Genomic DNA, 17,057 nt, shown 5'->3' with positions numbered 1-17,057 from the left:
AGACCTCATCTCCTTCAAAATTCTTCTAAAGATCCCCATCACTATCTAAAATAATTAATAAACTCCTCCCTTCCAAACCTACTTAATGCCCTTCTTTATCTTAGTCCTCCTACTTGCCAGTAAATACACACACACACACACACACACACACACACGCACGCACGCACGCATGCACGCACGCCACAGACTTGTATCATTACCCATCTGTTTCTTCCTCTAGAAAATAAAACATGCATATAGAAAGTTCTGTTTCACTCACTGTAGCATCTTGCATATATTGAAATATACATGACAATAGGAGGTTTTTGTTATTGGGGTGAAAGGACTACTTTTGTTTTTGGTTTTGTTTTGTTTTGTTTTTTGGTCTTTTTGAGACAGGGTCTTCCTGTAGCCCCAGCTGTCCTGGAACTCACTATGTAGACCAGGCTGGGCTTGAACTCACAGAGATCTGCCTGCCTCTGCCTCCCAAGTACTGGGATTAAAATCATGCACCACCACACCCAACAAAAGGACTACTTTTGAAAAGCCTCAGAATGCAAGAGAAATAGTCAAAATAGCTCAGAAGTTCATAAGTCCAGTCCTTATCTAAAGGTGGCAGGCAACGGACAAACTGTTACAACCTAGAAGTGGATCTTTGAGAGATTTTAAGCTAGAAAGAATGACAATTGGTACATTAAGTTCCAAAACAGAAGAGCCCTTTTGTTCCTGTTTTATGGGGAAGCTCTATACTTATTGGAAAGGTAAGGATAAAAGGTTCCAGAAAAAGTAGATAAGATGAAAAGACCAAGTTCTAACAGTTTTAATGAAGGGGAGCTGTTAGCCTTAGAAAGAAACGGCACTCCTCTGTACTAAAGCCTCAACAATTCTCTAAGCAGAGAAGACAATAAAGTCCAACAAATGGCTCTGACCTCGGAAAAGGGATGGGGAGAGTAGGAGCAGGAAGGATTCAAAGGTAGAGCTGGGACTTGGGTTCCCCAAATGATGATGAATTGTTTCTGGAGAAAGCAAAATAGCAAAATAGCAGTTAGGGTCAATGTAAACTTCATGATATTTATTCATCAATAAATAATGAATAGGACACTATTACATTGTTATCCAACAGAGAAAACACATTAAAATCTGTGTTGTTACAGAGCCTACATTCTAGTGATAGAATGTCTAGTCAGCATTGTCACCTCCTTGAGTGGCCCATAGCAAGTGGCATGGCTACACCAATGTATTAACTAGCATAGTGAACATGTTTACGGCAGTGGGAATGTCATCAAATGAAGAGTCTGTGTGGAAAAGAGAAGGACCTTACTTGGACCTCCTATCGACCCAGTGGCTGCCTTCATTGTAACTAACATGGATGGACAACCCTTCAGAACACCCTAACGAGTTCCAGAGACTTCCTTCACTTTCTGGTCCTATCTTTACCATAACTGCCCCATCTCGGACTCTGGGATTCAGGCAAACACCAGTGCTCACGCATGCCTATACATCCGTGCAGTCCATTGACACAGAAGTGCCCATCATACTAACTTTCCTGCCTCTTTACAGCCCCCTTCAATTGATTCTTACTGTTTTTCAGTTCCCACAAATATTTATATCCTGGCTATCAAACCCAATCAGTAACCTCAAGTCCTTTTTTGATCAGATTTTCATCACCTCCATTGATCTTTAGTCATCCCTATCCATCAAAAATATAGTTTGTTTTCCACATAGGTGAATGAGTCTTGGGCAGATGCAGGCTATTGACAATTCAAAGCTTATAGCTTTAACTGAAAATTGATCTGTAGCCTCCTCCCATTTTTCATCAGGAGGTCTTTCAAATCTTTCTCACATTCCTTAAACCAAACCTCCAGGATCCCATTCACTATCAACAGAGGACCTGCCTTCTATTTCAAGACCATTCTCCCACAGTCTTGGCACTGCCCCTCCTCTATCTGCATGGCAGCATCAGCCTCTGGCCTACTTCCTTCTCTAGCTCTGCATGCAAGTTGGAAAAAGTAGAACTTTTCCATGTAAATTCCTCCATTCGGGTACCAGTTCATCATGTGTGGTGTCTCCCTGAAGACCTCAGAAATTCCTTTGCCTCTCTGTAAGCCTCTACTGTGGAAAAGTCTGTGCCAAAAGACATCAAGATTCTTCTCTTCTCGATATTAAGCTTCTTAAGAAGGCATTACCAACCCTGACCATCTTCTCCACCTCCCTTCCTTCCCAACCCTCTCCACCCACTGCAATCACTCACTACCTAAGTACCAAGAATCTGGCTTTTTCTCCAATCATGCTTTCTCAGAGACGCTGTCTAATCTGCTAATTCAATGGGTTCTTTTACCTTTGAGAATAAATATATATATTTATGGAAGATGTAAGACAGAAACTCTTCCTTTGGCTTCTGTGACATCATTATGAGGTTTCCTTTCCTCCTCTCTGATTATTGTCTCCCTATCTTCAAGACTACCTCCCCTTACACAGCATTTTCCTCTGATTTCCAGCCTGGATGCACTTTACGGTCCTCCACTTCCTATGTGATCATTTCCCATGAATTCAAACAATCAGATGATTCCCAGACTCGTATTCTCAGCACAGGCTCCTGAGATATGGACCTGTACATCAGACTATCCACCACATGTTTAGCTCCATTTCTTGGATGCTTTAATGGAACCTTAAATCCAACACTTCTGCCAGATATGGCAGCACATGCCTTTAATCCGAGCATTCAGGAGGCAGGGAAAAGAGGATCTCTGTGAGACTAAGGCCAGCTGGGGCTACAGGGAGACATTGTCGAAAGACAGAAAGACGAAAGACGAAAGACGAAAGACGAAAAAGAAAGAAAGAAAGAAAGAAAGAGAAAGAGAAAAAGAGAAATAATTAATTAATTAATTAATTAGTTAAACCAACACATTTAAAAATGAACTTGGCCATGTTACACATGCATTCTTCTTCCATTGTCTTTGAGTTATAAAGTCTATGCACGTTGTTACAATTAGACAAGATATCATGGTCAGCATGTCCCTTCCCATAGAACAGTGTCAGCTTTAACCTAGCTAGAACCCTCGTTTCTGTAGTCCCCTACTTCAGACAAAGGCATAGAAATCCTGTAGAAGTTAAATCTGATCATTCTTTAAATGCAAAGGATATTGAACATAAAAATAGAAGGGACCTAGGTTCAATTTTGAACATATCATTTCTCCTCTGTGTGTGGATATATGTGTGTATAGTTTATGTGCATATATATACACACATATATATATATATAGCTACACGCATCTGTGCCTAGCATGTGGAGTCCAGAAGAGGACATCAGGTATCCTGCTTATCTCTAACTTATTCCTTTAAGACAGTCTCTCACTGTACCTGGAGTTACACTAATAACCAGCAAGTCCCAGTGATTCTGTCTCTGTGCCCCATGGCATTGGGATTACGAGCTACTCACATAAATCTAGAGCATGTATATATTTCATACTCAGTTTTCATTTTTATAAAGTACTTCATCATACCACCATGTAGGAACATTCTAAGTCTGTAACAGGTTGAGCTTGCTACAGATCAAACCAGAAACCTTAGGACACACATGGAAACTAGGTACTAGAGACCCCAAGGCCCTCAACCAGCACAGTCATACTGACAGGCTTAGGCCCACAGATCTTCATTAGGATAGCATGGTCACAAGAGAGCATTCTCCATCCAAGCACCCCAGCACAGAGCACTCCCTCCCTCCCACCCTTTTTCCCTCCCCTGGCTCCCAAGAAAAAAGCAATCAGGAGGGAAGGACAATGACTCCCAGCTGAATTCACTACAATACACCTGCATTCATTCCAAGTGTTATTGCAGAATCAATGTTTCCAAGACCCAGTTTTTATACTACTTATCCAAATTACATCACCAGTATTCCCCAAGATATCTTTTTTAAGTTTAATTCAGACTTTTTGTGAAAGAAAAGCAACTATTTTACAAGTACAATGTTCGTGATCAGCACGGTGCTGTGCTTTAAATGCCATCTCAGTTAACTCTACAAACACCTCTATGAACATCTTGAAACAGACCACTAAGCCAAGGTTCAGAAAACCTAAGACCATTTTCCAAGGTTACAGAGCCACACCAGGGGAGGGAGATCTGGGACGTAAGCCCAGGTCTGTTTGGTTCCACAGACTATGTTCTTTCCATTCACACATGTAATTTTAAAACTGCTCTTAGGATGTGTTGTATTTGGCAGAGAACAGAGGTGGACTGTTAGGCTCCAGGGAACTCATTCCCACCACCACCAAGGGAGCTTGCTTTAATCTGTTTACATAGGAAGGCACACAGATGATTATTACATTTGGAGCACAAAAGTGTTTCTATGCTTGAAAAAAAGGTGCTTTGAAAATTTTTTATATATTGATATGATATTGCTGCCACTAACAGAAAAGCTGAGAAAATAAAAGATAGCAAACACTTATTAAGACAGAAAACTTTAACAAAATCAATTCACCAAAATTGTTTTCTCTTACTAAAGAAAACATGTAATGTACTTAAATTTGACTACCATTTTACCCAAGAAGGAAAGAAGAGCTATATAAACATGAAATATGAGCATATGTATAAAGTAATATATTCATTTCACAGGGCCTGCAGGATGGCTCAGCAGGTAAAGGTACTTGCCACCAAGCCTGAGGACCTGAGATCGATCCCCAGAACCCACATGGTAGAAGGAGAGAACCGACCTCCATGAGTTGTCCTCTAGTCTCCACATCTGCACCATGCACATGTAGGCCTCCAAACATACACACACGAACATTGAATGTTTTAAAAAACTTTTAAGCATGCATTATTTATATTACAAAGCACTACAATCAATAAAGACATTAATGAAATAAAATTAGCGACCTTCTTTTTCAGTAAGATATTCTTGAGCTACAATTCTTCCAATTTCCATATACCAACTGATAAACAGTAGCAACAAGGAAAAATGGGGTTCTTGGTAGTAAGTGGCTTAATTTAAAATAAACATGAATAGTAAATCTCTACTCCTGAGATGCACTGAGCTGATACTGGATTTCACTTCTTTATCCACAAGAACATCATCAGCATATTAAAGCAGTGCCTCTAAAAGATCCCAGACCATTCACCAAATTTGTACAATTGATCATGGGAAGCCATTCTAAAGTAGAAACCAGTATTAGAGTTTATACAAAGCAGATGCCCATGAGAACCACAATGATCATCAAGTTAGATAGCTCTCAGTTGAAGAATATATAACTTGTGGTCCAAATGTAATTATTTTAGCTCATGACTCATTTCTAGTCAAGTCTTACTGTCCTTGCTGGTCCTTCCCAAGTTTTAATTGAACTTTTGATTAAAAACGGCTTATGACATAGCTAGTTTACAAATTAAATGCACAAATGGCAAGTACCAAGGGGCAAAACTGCCTCAAGTTCCTTGCCTGGACTCATTAGCAGTGTGAGTTTTGTGAAGTAACAATTTGTGATTCATTTTCTACAACTACAAAAAGGGGTAAAGCTTCTGATTAACACCATGAATAGATACACACACTGGTTATGGTAAATATTATTTTAAAGTACTAAGAAGAGACTAGATTTGAGAAAAGATTTAGAAAGCAAAAGCAGATAGCTTCCATTCAGGAGTTTGCAAAGAAGGACTCTGGTCATAAGAGAAACCAGTCATGGCCAATCTGAAAAAGCTCACTCACAAGATGCTGCTTAAAGGCAGTGTGAGACACAAGATTAAAAGTAAACGGTTTGTTTGAAAATCTTCTAAAGGAGTGGTAAAGCCAAGGGCTGCTTCCAAGTCCCAGTCCAGTGATTCTCTGTACTTCCCAGTCCACCTCCAAACAAAATTACAAAAAATATAGAACATGCCTAAAGATACGAAAGTACTGAGATTTGCAAGCCAATAGAATCTGAGATGTCATAGGCACAGTCACATAGAAATACCAGGAATGCTGATAAGTCTGGAGCTCATAGGGAGAGGAAGGCCAGCAAAGACCTGGGAATTAAAAGGCAAAGGATGGAAGACATCATGTTGGTTGACTGACAGGAAAGTGGGGGACTTTTAAAAGCATCTACATGAAAAGTTACTTAGCCAGAAGAGAATCAGTGACGGAAACAGAGGAGGAAATAGCCAGAGGCAGGAGCTAAAGAAAGAAAGATAAGTATTATAAAAGTAAAGATAAGCCAAGAAACTTTCTGAAAAAGACAGCAAGTCTTGGAAGATGAAGTGTTTCAGTTGGCTAAGCAGACTAAAACCTGAGAACAAAAGGCCACTGAGTGTGGGTAGCAAGAGGTCACTGGTGACCTTAAATGTACTGGTTTTATGGAATGGCCTTCATTCATTGAGGAGCTACTAGTAAGCATCATGACTTGTCACAAGCACAGTACTAAGCTCCCCAGGTTGGAGAGAACTAAAGCAAACACAGAAGCCAGACAAGAAAGCGTAGGAACTAGAAAGTGCTTATGACAGACTTTCCTAAGAAATTTTGCGTAAAACCTAGGAGTGAAGTGGAATGATGGACTGGAAGGACAGGAAATAATACTCATAGAGACCCTTGTTACTACTTTTCTATACAAACAGGGAGCGCTGAATGAGGCACACAGGAAAAAGCCATCAAAGACAAGGGATGGAACAGACCACGTAGGATACAGAAAGCAGGCAGTAAGGTTACCAGTACCACTGGTATGGGGGTACTGACCTTAATGAATTCACCCTCGAGAGGGAAAAAGACACAGACATTGCTCAGAAACAGCAACATAAAGAGGTAAGGGACATAACATCATGCCTTTTATCTCTTTGAAATAAAACTTTCCAGAGTGCAGCAAGATGCTGGTCTACAAGACAATGGTAATGGTAGGATTTGGACTAAATATCTGAAAGATTCTCCACTAGATACCAAAATATGATTAATACAAAAGAAATACATATTGCAGTAGACATGCATGTTTTCAAAGTAGCTACCAATGTTAGAAAAATAAGAAAATTTACACAGCATTAAAGTGACATTTTAAAAATTAAGAATTTAATGATGTCTAAAGACAATATAAAAGACAACTGTGTTTAAAAGGAAAATCAGTTTCCACATCTGAAGCATCGTATACAACAATCTCTGACATCTTGATTTGATATTTCCATGCCCAAAACAAGTAAGATACATGATTATGTTTACTATCCATAAATCTGCTGTTTGAGATTCAAGAGGGAAACTTCCGCATAGTTTTTTCTTATTACAGAGGGCATTGTAAAATTCAGGTTAACAACATGGAAGTGTGTGAGAAATGGAAAAGTACAGTGGAAAGCTATATTTCAGAAAACTATTCATTAGAAACAAAATGGATAGCATGTTTTATGCCAGATGCTAAATGAAAACCCTCCAATTGAGATTGTTCAAAATAGCAATACAAAAATTTTCTGTCTAGCTTTTTCAACGTTTTTTATCCTTAAACCATGGGCTTAATGGTGGCATTACCATACCACATAATTATTTTAAACCCAGGTAGCAGCAATCCCTAAAAGAATAGGTTCATGTGAATAGGCTAAAGAAACTCTACCAGTGGTTTCAGAGGTTGAAAAAGAAAAGGTTATATGGACCAAAATGCTACAGCAAAGAGAGTGTCAGGTGCCATTTTACTATGGGTTAACCTGGTGCCTACCGGCAGGCAACCCTAAACAGTCTTGTGACTGTGAGTGGTATTTACTTAGCTACCCAGACCCCAGAATGAAATCCTGGGCACTCAACTTAAAACATCAGGAATGGAAAGACGATTGTTACCATAGATCAGGATGTGAAGGATGGAAAGATTGTGGTCATAGAGTCCAAGTACCATATCTGCTGCCATGCATATGTATTGAACCCACAAAGCTGGGACTTTCAGGAGCAAATCTCTGGAGGTAGAAACTAGGACTACTGGAAATAAAAGGCTGACTTTATCCAAGTGTGCAGACTGAAATTATAGCTGATGAGCAGACACAGGCTGAACAGGAAAATAAGCAGAGACCAAGAGAAGAGGGAACCAAGAAGCAGGAAGGTTTGGCTAAGGTCCACAGAACAGAGGCAAGGAAGAACTCAGAGAGAGATGAACAGGAATTAGTAACCAAACGAACCTCAGAGTTTGAAACCCCAGAAGTAGCTGCCATGCCATGAAACAACACAAGGGCAAAACATCTTACTTAGTAACATTAGAAATAAAAATCTTGTATAGGTTACTGCTCAGCAACTCAAGGAAAGGAAAAAAAGCTAGGGAGGCCAAACAATGGTAAACCAGCAGGCTCACTACGTACTGGCTGCAGAAGACAAGTAGGCAAAAGCCATCCGAAAACCCGAGAGTGGTGCCAGGCATGGCTGCACACCATTATCCCAGTGCTCAGGAGGCCGAGGGGGGGGGGCAGAACAAGCACAAGCCCAGCCCAGGTGCCACAGTGACACCCTGTCTGAAAAAACACACGAAACTAAATAAATAAAAATAAAAGGTAAATTGGGGAGCAAGATTTAGTAGCCAAACTCAAGAAAGTGATGAAAAGAAAGAAAGATGATTCTGATCTGTTTCTTTCAACAAAGTAAATATTATTTTCACTCAGGAAAGAGAAGTCAGGAAGAATTCACACTTTAACCACATTATGATACACTTAGACTGTACAGTTTCCAAACATTCTAAAAAGTACCCAAAGAGTAGGAGAAAATTAAGCTAACTTTCCATCCTTCTACTGACCAAGCTAATTTAACCTGAAGCACTCAGAAAGAGCCAACTTTCTCCTTCACTGTCACAAAATCATGTATAAAGAAAGCAACTGTGACCAAAGGCCACAACTATGGCCACATACCTGGCCAAACAACACGCATACCCAATTTCCTAGAAAATCACAAGAACTTTAAAAGTCTAGTAATTTTCAAGGATTTCAACTACTCCTCAATAACTGTATAGGTAAGTATCTGTATCTCATGCCTAGCAGGCTTCTAGATGAGAGAACTTGCCCAACAGATCCTTCACTCACCAGTGACACGTAGGAACACATCATTAATCCCCACCCCACCCCTGCCGCCCAAGGACTATTAGTTGTCTCACATTTCAAAAAAATGTAACCTAAATCTTAAAAATTCCTGTTGGAAATGAGACCATGGAATTCATACAATTATATTTGCAGATTAAAAACCTAAGGCACAAAAGGCGAAATGCCTCAGCTCAAGTCAGTCACAGAGTTGACCTACAGCAAACCTTGGCCAGGTTCTCCCACACCCCTACTACATGATACAAGCACGGGGCTGGGCTAGATGCCCTCAAAAGCAAAGGTGATCTTCTCAAAACATGAATCTACAAGAAGAATGTGTAGAAATTTAAAACATTTGCTTGATGTTACAGCATGTAATTAAAAATAATACTAATTTCAAACTGTACCTTTACTGCTTCTGAAGAAACTGCATTTTCCTTTTTCTGACTTGTGCTCCTGGGCTCATTTTCAACACTGAAAAATAAAAACCACAGTGTCTTTTGAAATTAAATACTCAACTCATATAGTTTCTCTATTTAAAACAAGAATCAAAAGGACATTAATCGGCAGTGCTGAGAGATTCCTATATAAAATACTATATTAAGAATATGCTGATTTGAATCTGAACTTGAGAAACATTTAATCATGCTCATTCAGGCTTCAGAAACTTCTGTGAGTTCACATACTTCCTATATCCTCATAGTAATAATCAGATCACTTCAATGTCACAGCCAAACAAAGAAGAGCCAGCAGACAGCTACTCTAACCTTGGAAAGTGCTAGCACTCTAAACTTTTATTTATATCAAAGTTCTCCACAACCTGACTTTTTTTTAACACCTAAGTGTTATTTCTATTTAGCAAATCATTAAATACACAGAGGTTCATCTAGTGAATTCTGGGAGTACTAAAAAATAGATGAAAGCTCATCCAGACCCCAATGTATCCCAGATGGCACCGAATAATTCAAATTTCAGGACAGTCACTTGTTGTTGTTGTTACTGTTTGAGACAGGGTTTCCTTGTAGTCCCAGCTAGCCTAGAATTCACTATGTAGACCAACTGACCTTATATCACAGAGAGATCCACCTGCCTCTGCCTTCCGAGTGCCTGCACCACCACACCCAGTTAGAACAGTCACTTTTAATTGTCTTATCTGAAAAACCTTCACAGATGCTCCAATAGATGGCACCCAAAACTGCATCGCCTACCAGGTAGAAACACATCTTAAATCAAAGTACATCTCTGTATTTATGATTATTTTTTTTCATATTTCCCTAATCCTTGACAAACTGAATAGCTCCCCCGAAGATCATAGTGACTGCCTACTACACACCAAGGACTGTGCTTAGCTTTTAGAACATCAAATCAAGCAGGTCAGGGTCTTCACAAAATTCAGTCTATTTTGGAAGATGGATTTACAATCTTTAACAATGCAATTTGTTAAATGTTATAAATGCTAAGTGAACAAAGCGCCCTGGAACACAGAGGAAAAATGGCTTCTGCCTGATCAGTGAAGTACCACGTGAGGAGGTTTAAAAGCAGGGAATACAAGAATACGGCACTTTAAGGGGCCCATGCTTTGTGTATTTTTTAATGTAACATTGGCACATACAACTTGTGGCAGGCTGAGGTAACCCTGTAACAGAAAGAACGAGACCAAAGGTTAGTAGTTGCCATTCTAGGAAGAACTAGCTCAACCAGGTAAGAATGTGAGCTATGTCCTGCCTGGGAAGACTGGAAGATAGCCCTGGGGCAGGGGACAAGCATAAGCAGGATGACCACAGAAGAGAGGTCACTGTGTGTAGCAACTGAGAGGAGGAAGCACAGTAACTCAGATTGGATAAAGGTCAACTCCAAAGTAGATGAGATGGAAAAAGAACATCTAATTCATACTACCTAGATTTTTCTATCCATAAAATCCAGTGCTATTCTAGAGAGTATCCAAGAAGCCAATGGTGATGGTCCAAAGATGGAAGCATGGGGCTGGAGAATGGCTCAGAGGTTAAGAGCACTGGCTGCTCTTGCATAGGACTGGGTTCAAGTCTCAGCACCCACATGGTGACTAACAATCATCTGGAACACCAGTTCCAGGGGATCCGACACCCTCTTCTGAACTCTGCAGGCACTGCACAACACGGGTGCATTTACCTACAGGCAGGCAATATACATATACACACACAAGAGGCTGTCAGAACCCCTGACAGACCGTTGTTAGCTGCCATGTGGGTGCTGGGATTCAAACCCAGGTCTTCTGCAAGAACAACCAGTGTTCTTAACTGCTGAGCCATCTCTCCAGCCCCATAAAATATTATTTTTAAAAAAGATGGGAGGGGGTTGGAGAGATGGCTCAGTGGTTAAGAACACCGACTGTTCTTGCAGAAGACCCAGGTTCAAATCCCAGCACCCACATGGCAGCTAACAACTGTCCATAACTCCAATTCCAGGGGATCTGACAGCATCTTCTGTCCTCTGCGGGCATTGCACAACACAGGTGTACTCACTTACATGCAGGCATAACACTCATACACATAAAATAAAAATAATAAATTAAAGAAGAAAAAAAAAGATGGGCTTATGAAAAAGACCTTCGACATCTGGAAAATACATTGGGTTAAAATTTCATGAAGACCAGGCCCCTACACATTTTAAGTATCAAAAGGAAAAAGAAGCATGTAAAAAAGATAAATATGTCAGCTGTGTGCTAAAAACATGGAAACATATAGGAAAAGTCAAGGAACAAAAATGAAAAGAATATTCATGTAAGCAACCCTAATTAAACTCAAGGTCCCCCAAAAGAGACATGAAAGTAGACGAGAACAGGGATAAGTGGGAGAGGGAGGGGGATAAGAGAAGGCGATTGGGGGGATGATTATAATCAAAATACATTAGATATATGTATGAGTTGTAACAAAAATATGAAAACAATGAACTACACTAAAAATATTGAATACAGAATTGTATATATACAATATGTATTATACAATAAGGCTATTATCAATGACTAAAATTTTAAAGGTAAGTGGGTTCTTTTTTTTATTTATTTTTTGTTTTGTTTTTCTGAGACTGGGTCTCCCTGTAGCCCCAGTTGTCTAGGAACTGACTCTACAGACCAGGCTGGCCTCAATCTCACAGAGATCTGCCTGCCTCTGCCTCCCAAATGCTGGGATTAAAGGCATGTACCACCAAGGCCAATTCTTTCTTTTTTAAAAAATTATACATTAACTGATAATAGTCTAAGTTCAGTCCAAAGAAAACTAACTGGCAAAAAACATCACACCGTAAGGACCATGGGTAGAGCTAAGGTAAAACCGGCCTTGCTATTGTAAAAATGAATCGTAACTATATCTTCAATGGCCTACCTAAAACTTAAGCATATAGCAACCCTTAATTTAATGCCCTATTTCTTAAAATTCCTGAACTTCATTTCAAACAGGCCTATCGAACACACAGCCCATGGATGTCTTGTGGCCAAGGATAGGGCCCAACACGAAATTGAAAAGTTACTTAAAACACTATGGTTTTTTTTTTTAATGAATTATTTAAATATATGTATATAATTTTACTTAAGATTTTTGTGAAATTTTAAATGTGAAGTTCTCCAGCACAAGCGCTGCTATACATGACAAAGCCCATGTCTCACTATCAAAAGGCTGGACAAACTTAAGTGTTGACAGAATTTTCTATAAACATATTGCCTTGATAAGACTGTAAATAAAACTAGTAAAAGCTTTTCTAGTACAAAAGCTCTGCTGAAAATGAAGCTTTGGGCCCATGGAACTAAAGCAGAAAGTCTGCAAGAATCTGTAATTACCTGCATTTGCACAGTGTGTATACACACACAGACATACACACACACACACACACACACACAAATACACAAAAATGCTTGAAAAATCTAACAGTAATTCAGCAGGTAAGCTTGGTGCAAACAATTAATAAGGCTCAAATCACCACTTGACACTTCTTCAAAGTCTCTGAAACTTATTTCCTATGTTTAAGTCTCATGATTTTACTACTAAAGCAAACTTTAAAATATGTTGAGTTTTAAAGCAAATAGCACATTTTAAAATTGTAGTTTAGGATGAAGATGCTAGAGCCTAGCCTGGGCTACCTAAACAGGCTGTCTCAAAGAAAAAGGGAAAAAAGTAACATTGTGATTTAGCTATAACCATCAATACTTTGATTAAAGGCTTCACCACTTCTTTTCCAGTAATTATAGTCCTATCTTAACTGATCTTTGTTTTAAAAAATATTTTATTATTTTTATGTGTATGAGTGTATTGCCTGCATGTATTAGTGCACCCGTGTCATGCAATGCTGCGGAGGTCAGAAGAGGGCGTCGATTCCCCTGCAACTGGAGTTAAGGATGGTTTGTAGCCACCATGTGGATGCTGGGAATTGAACCCGGGTCCTCTGCAAGAGCGGTCAGTGTTCTTGACCGCTGAGCCATCTCTCCAGGCCTGATCTTTTTGTCTAAAGTATTGCTCTGCTTCTAGTAATTCTCCACAGGAAGGTCAAAGTGATTGTTAATGTCATCATGACACTCTTCTGTTAAAAATTCTTCAACAAATCTTGACCTGTTGGTGAATAAATTGAATCACTATTCATTGCTAAAACGTGCCAAGTGCACAGGCCAGCAAACGACTTTCTTCTGTTTGCAACACTCCCACCTGAATCAACACTGTTTTACAGTTTATCTTTGCCTGAGCTTTCTTTCCTCTCACTGCACCTAGCAATGCAGGCTTTTTACTGTAACACTGTCTATCCATTGCCCAACTCAAATACAAACATTAAATTTGGTAAATGTGTCAGTCCTGTGTATCACAAAGCCTAGTTTGATGTGCAATAGTATGAATACTTTAGCGGGTTATCAACCTGCACCTGCTTACCTTCATCAGAAACCACAGTTCCATTGAGAACAATAATACACATTAGCCCTTTTCCTAATGAGGGAGTATATAACTCTCTTGACATACACAATCAAGAGTCATTCTTATTTTGTGTCATCTTTCTCTAAAGATAATAAAGAAAAGAGTCAGACTGAGGAAAAAGATAATTCAGCAGAAAAAAATATTTTAGTTAATTATTTCAAAACAAAAATCTAGAACACAGTAACTAGAGACACTCTTATGGATACTGGAATGTCGATGTTAGAAAAAAAATAACAGAAGAGTCTGAAAAGAATGGTCCTTTCTGATCAAAAATATAAGAGAAAGAGAAACATTCCAAACCAGCTACACTTGATGTAAGACAATTGTCTGTCCCTGTTGTTTGCTCACAATTTAAGCCCTTTGGGATCCAAGAATATTTCAATAGAAATATTTTTAGAAAGCACTCAGTTTGCTCATGGCAAGGAATGAAAGGCAAGAATCATAATCACACATAGGCACAAATAAAAATTACTTAACATCTCTAAATAGCCTCATTGTACTAACAGAAAGATCACAAATATGAAGGCCAATGTAACACACTAGCTTCTCATTTTTTAAGCAATCTTATTCAGACCATGCCTAAAAACCAGGACTCCAACATGTGGCCACTAAGCATTTACTTGCTTAGTGCCAGATATAAAAACAAACTTCAGGGCCAAGAAAAACAAAAGCATATCAGCACTCTAAAATTCAATTAATTTACATAAAGTCCTGACCCACATTTAAAATAATTCATATTCTTACTTTTTAAACTAAGTTCTAACAAGATTATAGTACTTTCAGCAGATAAGAAGCATAAAACCTGACCTAGTAATTGACCACACAACAGACATGGAATACCCACTTGTAGGTGTCACTTGTTCAGACCCCCTTTCCACATGTTAGAACCTGTTAGAACCGCCCACAATGCTGCATTTATAAAACAGGCATCTGAATGTCAAGTAAGCCAACTGGCGTGGGCTCAGTTTTCCAGTAATCACTAGGCATTCAGCTGAGGGCATCCTCTGATCAGATTCTTGGTCTACAATGAGCTGAAAGCCTCTCTAAATGCAGTTGAAACCTATAACTGATGATTACATAGGGAAGAGAGAAATCTGGTCAGGAGGACCTCCCACTCAATACTATTTAAATGAGTTAGCTGTTGATACATAAAGATTAAGTATTATTAGAAAACTCATTCACATACAACACTACTTCCCAATACTGCTGCTGCTCAAGCTCAGCAAATAGTAACTGTAATTAACACACAGAACATCCCAAGTACAGAGTGAGAGCAACCAGTGAAAATTCCCCTCCCTGCAGTTCACATCATAGACTGTGGCACAAGACACATGACTGGCCTCTACCAGTCAGGCTTCATGTGGTCAGTGTAGCTTCCTGGAGAGAGGAAAAGAAGGCTTATAGGATCAGTGGGATGTGATCAATGGGGAGGAAAACATGCCCTTAAAGAGAGCAAAGTTCTTCAACTCCATCCCTCTTCTAACACCCTATTGGTACCTCTTCTCCTGTGACTTTTTCTCTCATACATCCTGACTTTGGCTATATGGGGAAAATATGGAAATACTAAACACCTGAATACAATTTCATTAAGTGTCCTATGGAAGCTTGCCCACTTGTCTAAAGATGCTGGAATGGATGATGTCTTGGCATTTTCAAGGAGGAGGCAATCTGTGATGTTGATGGCATTACTGACAGTCGTTCTGAACATCTAAACACAAAGTCACTTAACATAAGGTAGTCCCTGACTTTGGAATGTCCTTTCATTTACGCAGCACGTACCAACCTGCTGTCCTTAGGCAAGCTGGCCACACCCTGGCTTTTCTAGTAAGAACTGACCTCTCTCCTCCTCTTCTATTCCTCTCAAGCCCAGGCTGCCTGAAATCATGTCCCCTTGCTACATGTTCATTTACACTACACAAGAGAAATGTTCTTTCTGGCCTGCAGCAGCAGGACTCGGAATATTGCAAGGAAAGGGGGAAAATAAACTAGGGCAAATCTGTATTATTTTGTCTTCCCTCAATAACCTGCTGGATCCAGACCCAGGTCCACAAAGTCCTGTCTCTCCCATTGCAATGTCATTAGGCCCGTCCTTCCTTCCTTGTTGCCCCTCACCACACAGCCTACCTGACCCAACTCCTGTGATGGAACTAGAAGTAGCCAGAATTTGGCCTCCTTGTATTATGACCAAATTATATTCCATGTATCTACATTTTCCTGAATGAAAAAAAAGATGATATGGAACAAGGGCTCTTTAATTACCCACTGTCTTCCCATGGTCATTAGTAGTAAAATGTTCTGCAAAGAAACTCAGAATGTCCCCTGAGAGCTATTAGCAGTTGATGGCTGCTGAGGCAGGGAGTCATTGTCATCAGTGCTGTAGACACCAGGTACCCATGTTTTCCTGGATAGCTCCACACCCATGACCTTCAGGGTGGCTAAACTGGTTAAGCTCAGTTGAATCACAAAATAAAAATAAAACAAAAAGACACGGCAGTGGGAAGGAAATCTGTTGGGGGGAGGGGAGAGCAGTGCTGTTTGGGGTGGAAGGAGTACAGAGGGTCTATGGGAGGTGAGCATTACTGGAAAGTATAACATACAGTGTTCTAGTTTGAGTCTCTATTGCCATGATAATGCTGGGCGTAGTGGCACACACCTTTAATCCCAGCTCTTGGAAGGCAGAGGCAGGCAGATCAGGCCAACTTGGCCTACATAGCAAGTTCCAGGTCAGCTGAGGCTACAGGGAGACCCTGTCTCAAAAAGACCCCCCCTGCCCAAAAAAAAAAAACAAAACACTGACCAAAACCAACTTGGGCTGTCAGGCAGTAAAAGTAAAGAGTTTACAGATTATAATCCATGACTGAGGATAGGGCAGGAAGTCAAGGCAGGAACCTGGAGGCAGGAATTGAAGCAGAGACCATGGAGGAATGCTGCTGACTTGGTTGCTCAGCTAACTTTCTTATACAGCCCAGGCCCCCCTCTGCCCAGAGATGGCACCACCACCTACAGTGGGCTGGACCTTCCTATATCAATCAATAATAACAAAAATGCTTCACAAACATAATCAAAGAATCCAATGGAGGCCTTGTCAAGTTGACTTAAAAAAAAAAAAAAAACCTTAGCACACATATGTATGAAATTATAACAATAAATTTAAAATGAGACTAA

General features: G+C 39.8%; 1 protein-coding gene across 1 annotated transcript in view; it reads right to left on the bottom strand.

The window, feature by feature from the left end:
• Crybg3 (crystallin beta-gamma domain containing 3) overlaps window positions 1-17,057 on the bottom strand; it is a 119,779-nt gene that overhangs the window by 88,877 nt on the left and 13,845 nt on the right. The window contains exon 2 of the mRNA XM_029567646.1: window positions 9,369-9,435. Coding sequence (XP_029423506.1) covers window positions 9,369-9,435 — 67 coding nt within the window. The remainder of the gene's footprint in view (window positions 1-9,368; window positions 9,436-17,057) is intronic.

Source organism: Nannospalax galili, unplaced genomic scaffold (assembly GCF_000622305.1).
Source record: "Nannospalax galili isolate Female #2095 unplaced genomic scaffold, S.galili_v1.0 scaffold821, whole genome shotgun sequence".
Taxonomy (NCBI): domain Eukaryota; kingdom Metazoa; phylum Chordata; class Mammalia; order Rodentia; family Spalacidae; genus Nannospalax; species Nannospalax galili.
The sequence above is the reverse complement of the archived record's forward strand: the minus strand, read 5'-3'. Positions and strand labels throughout refer to the sequence as shown.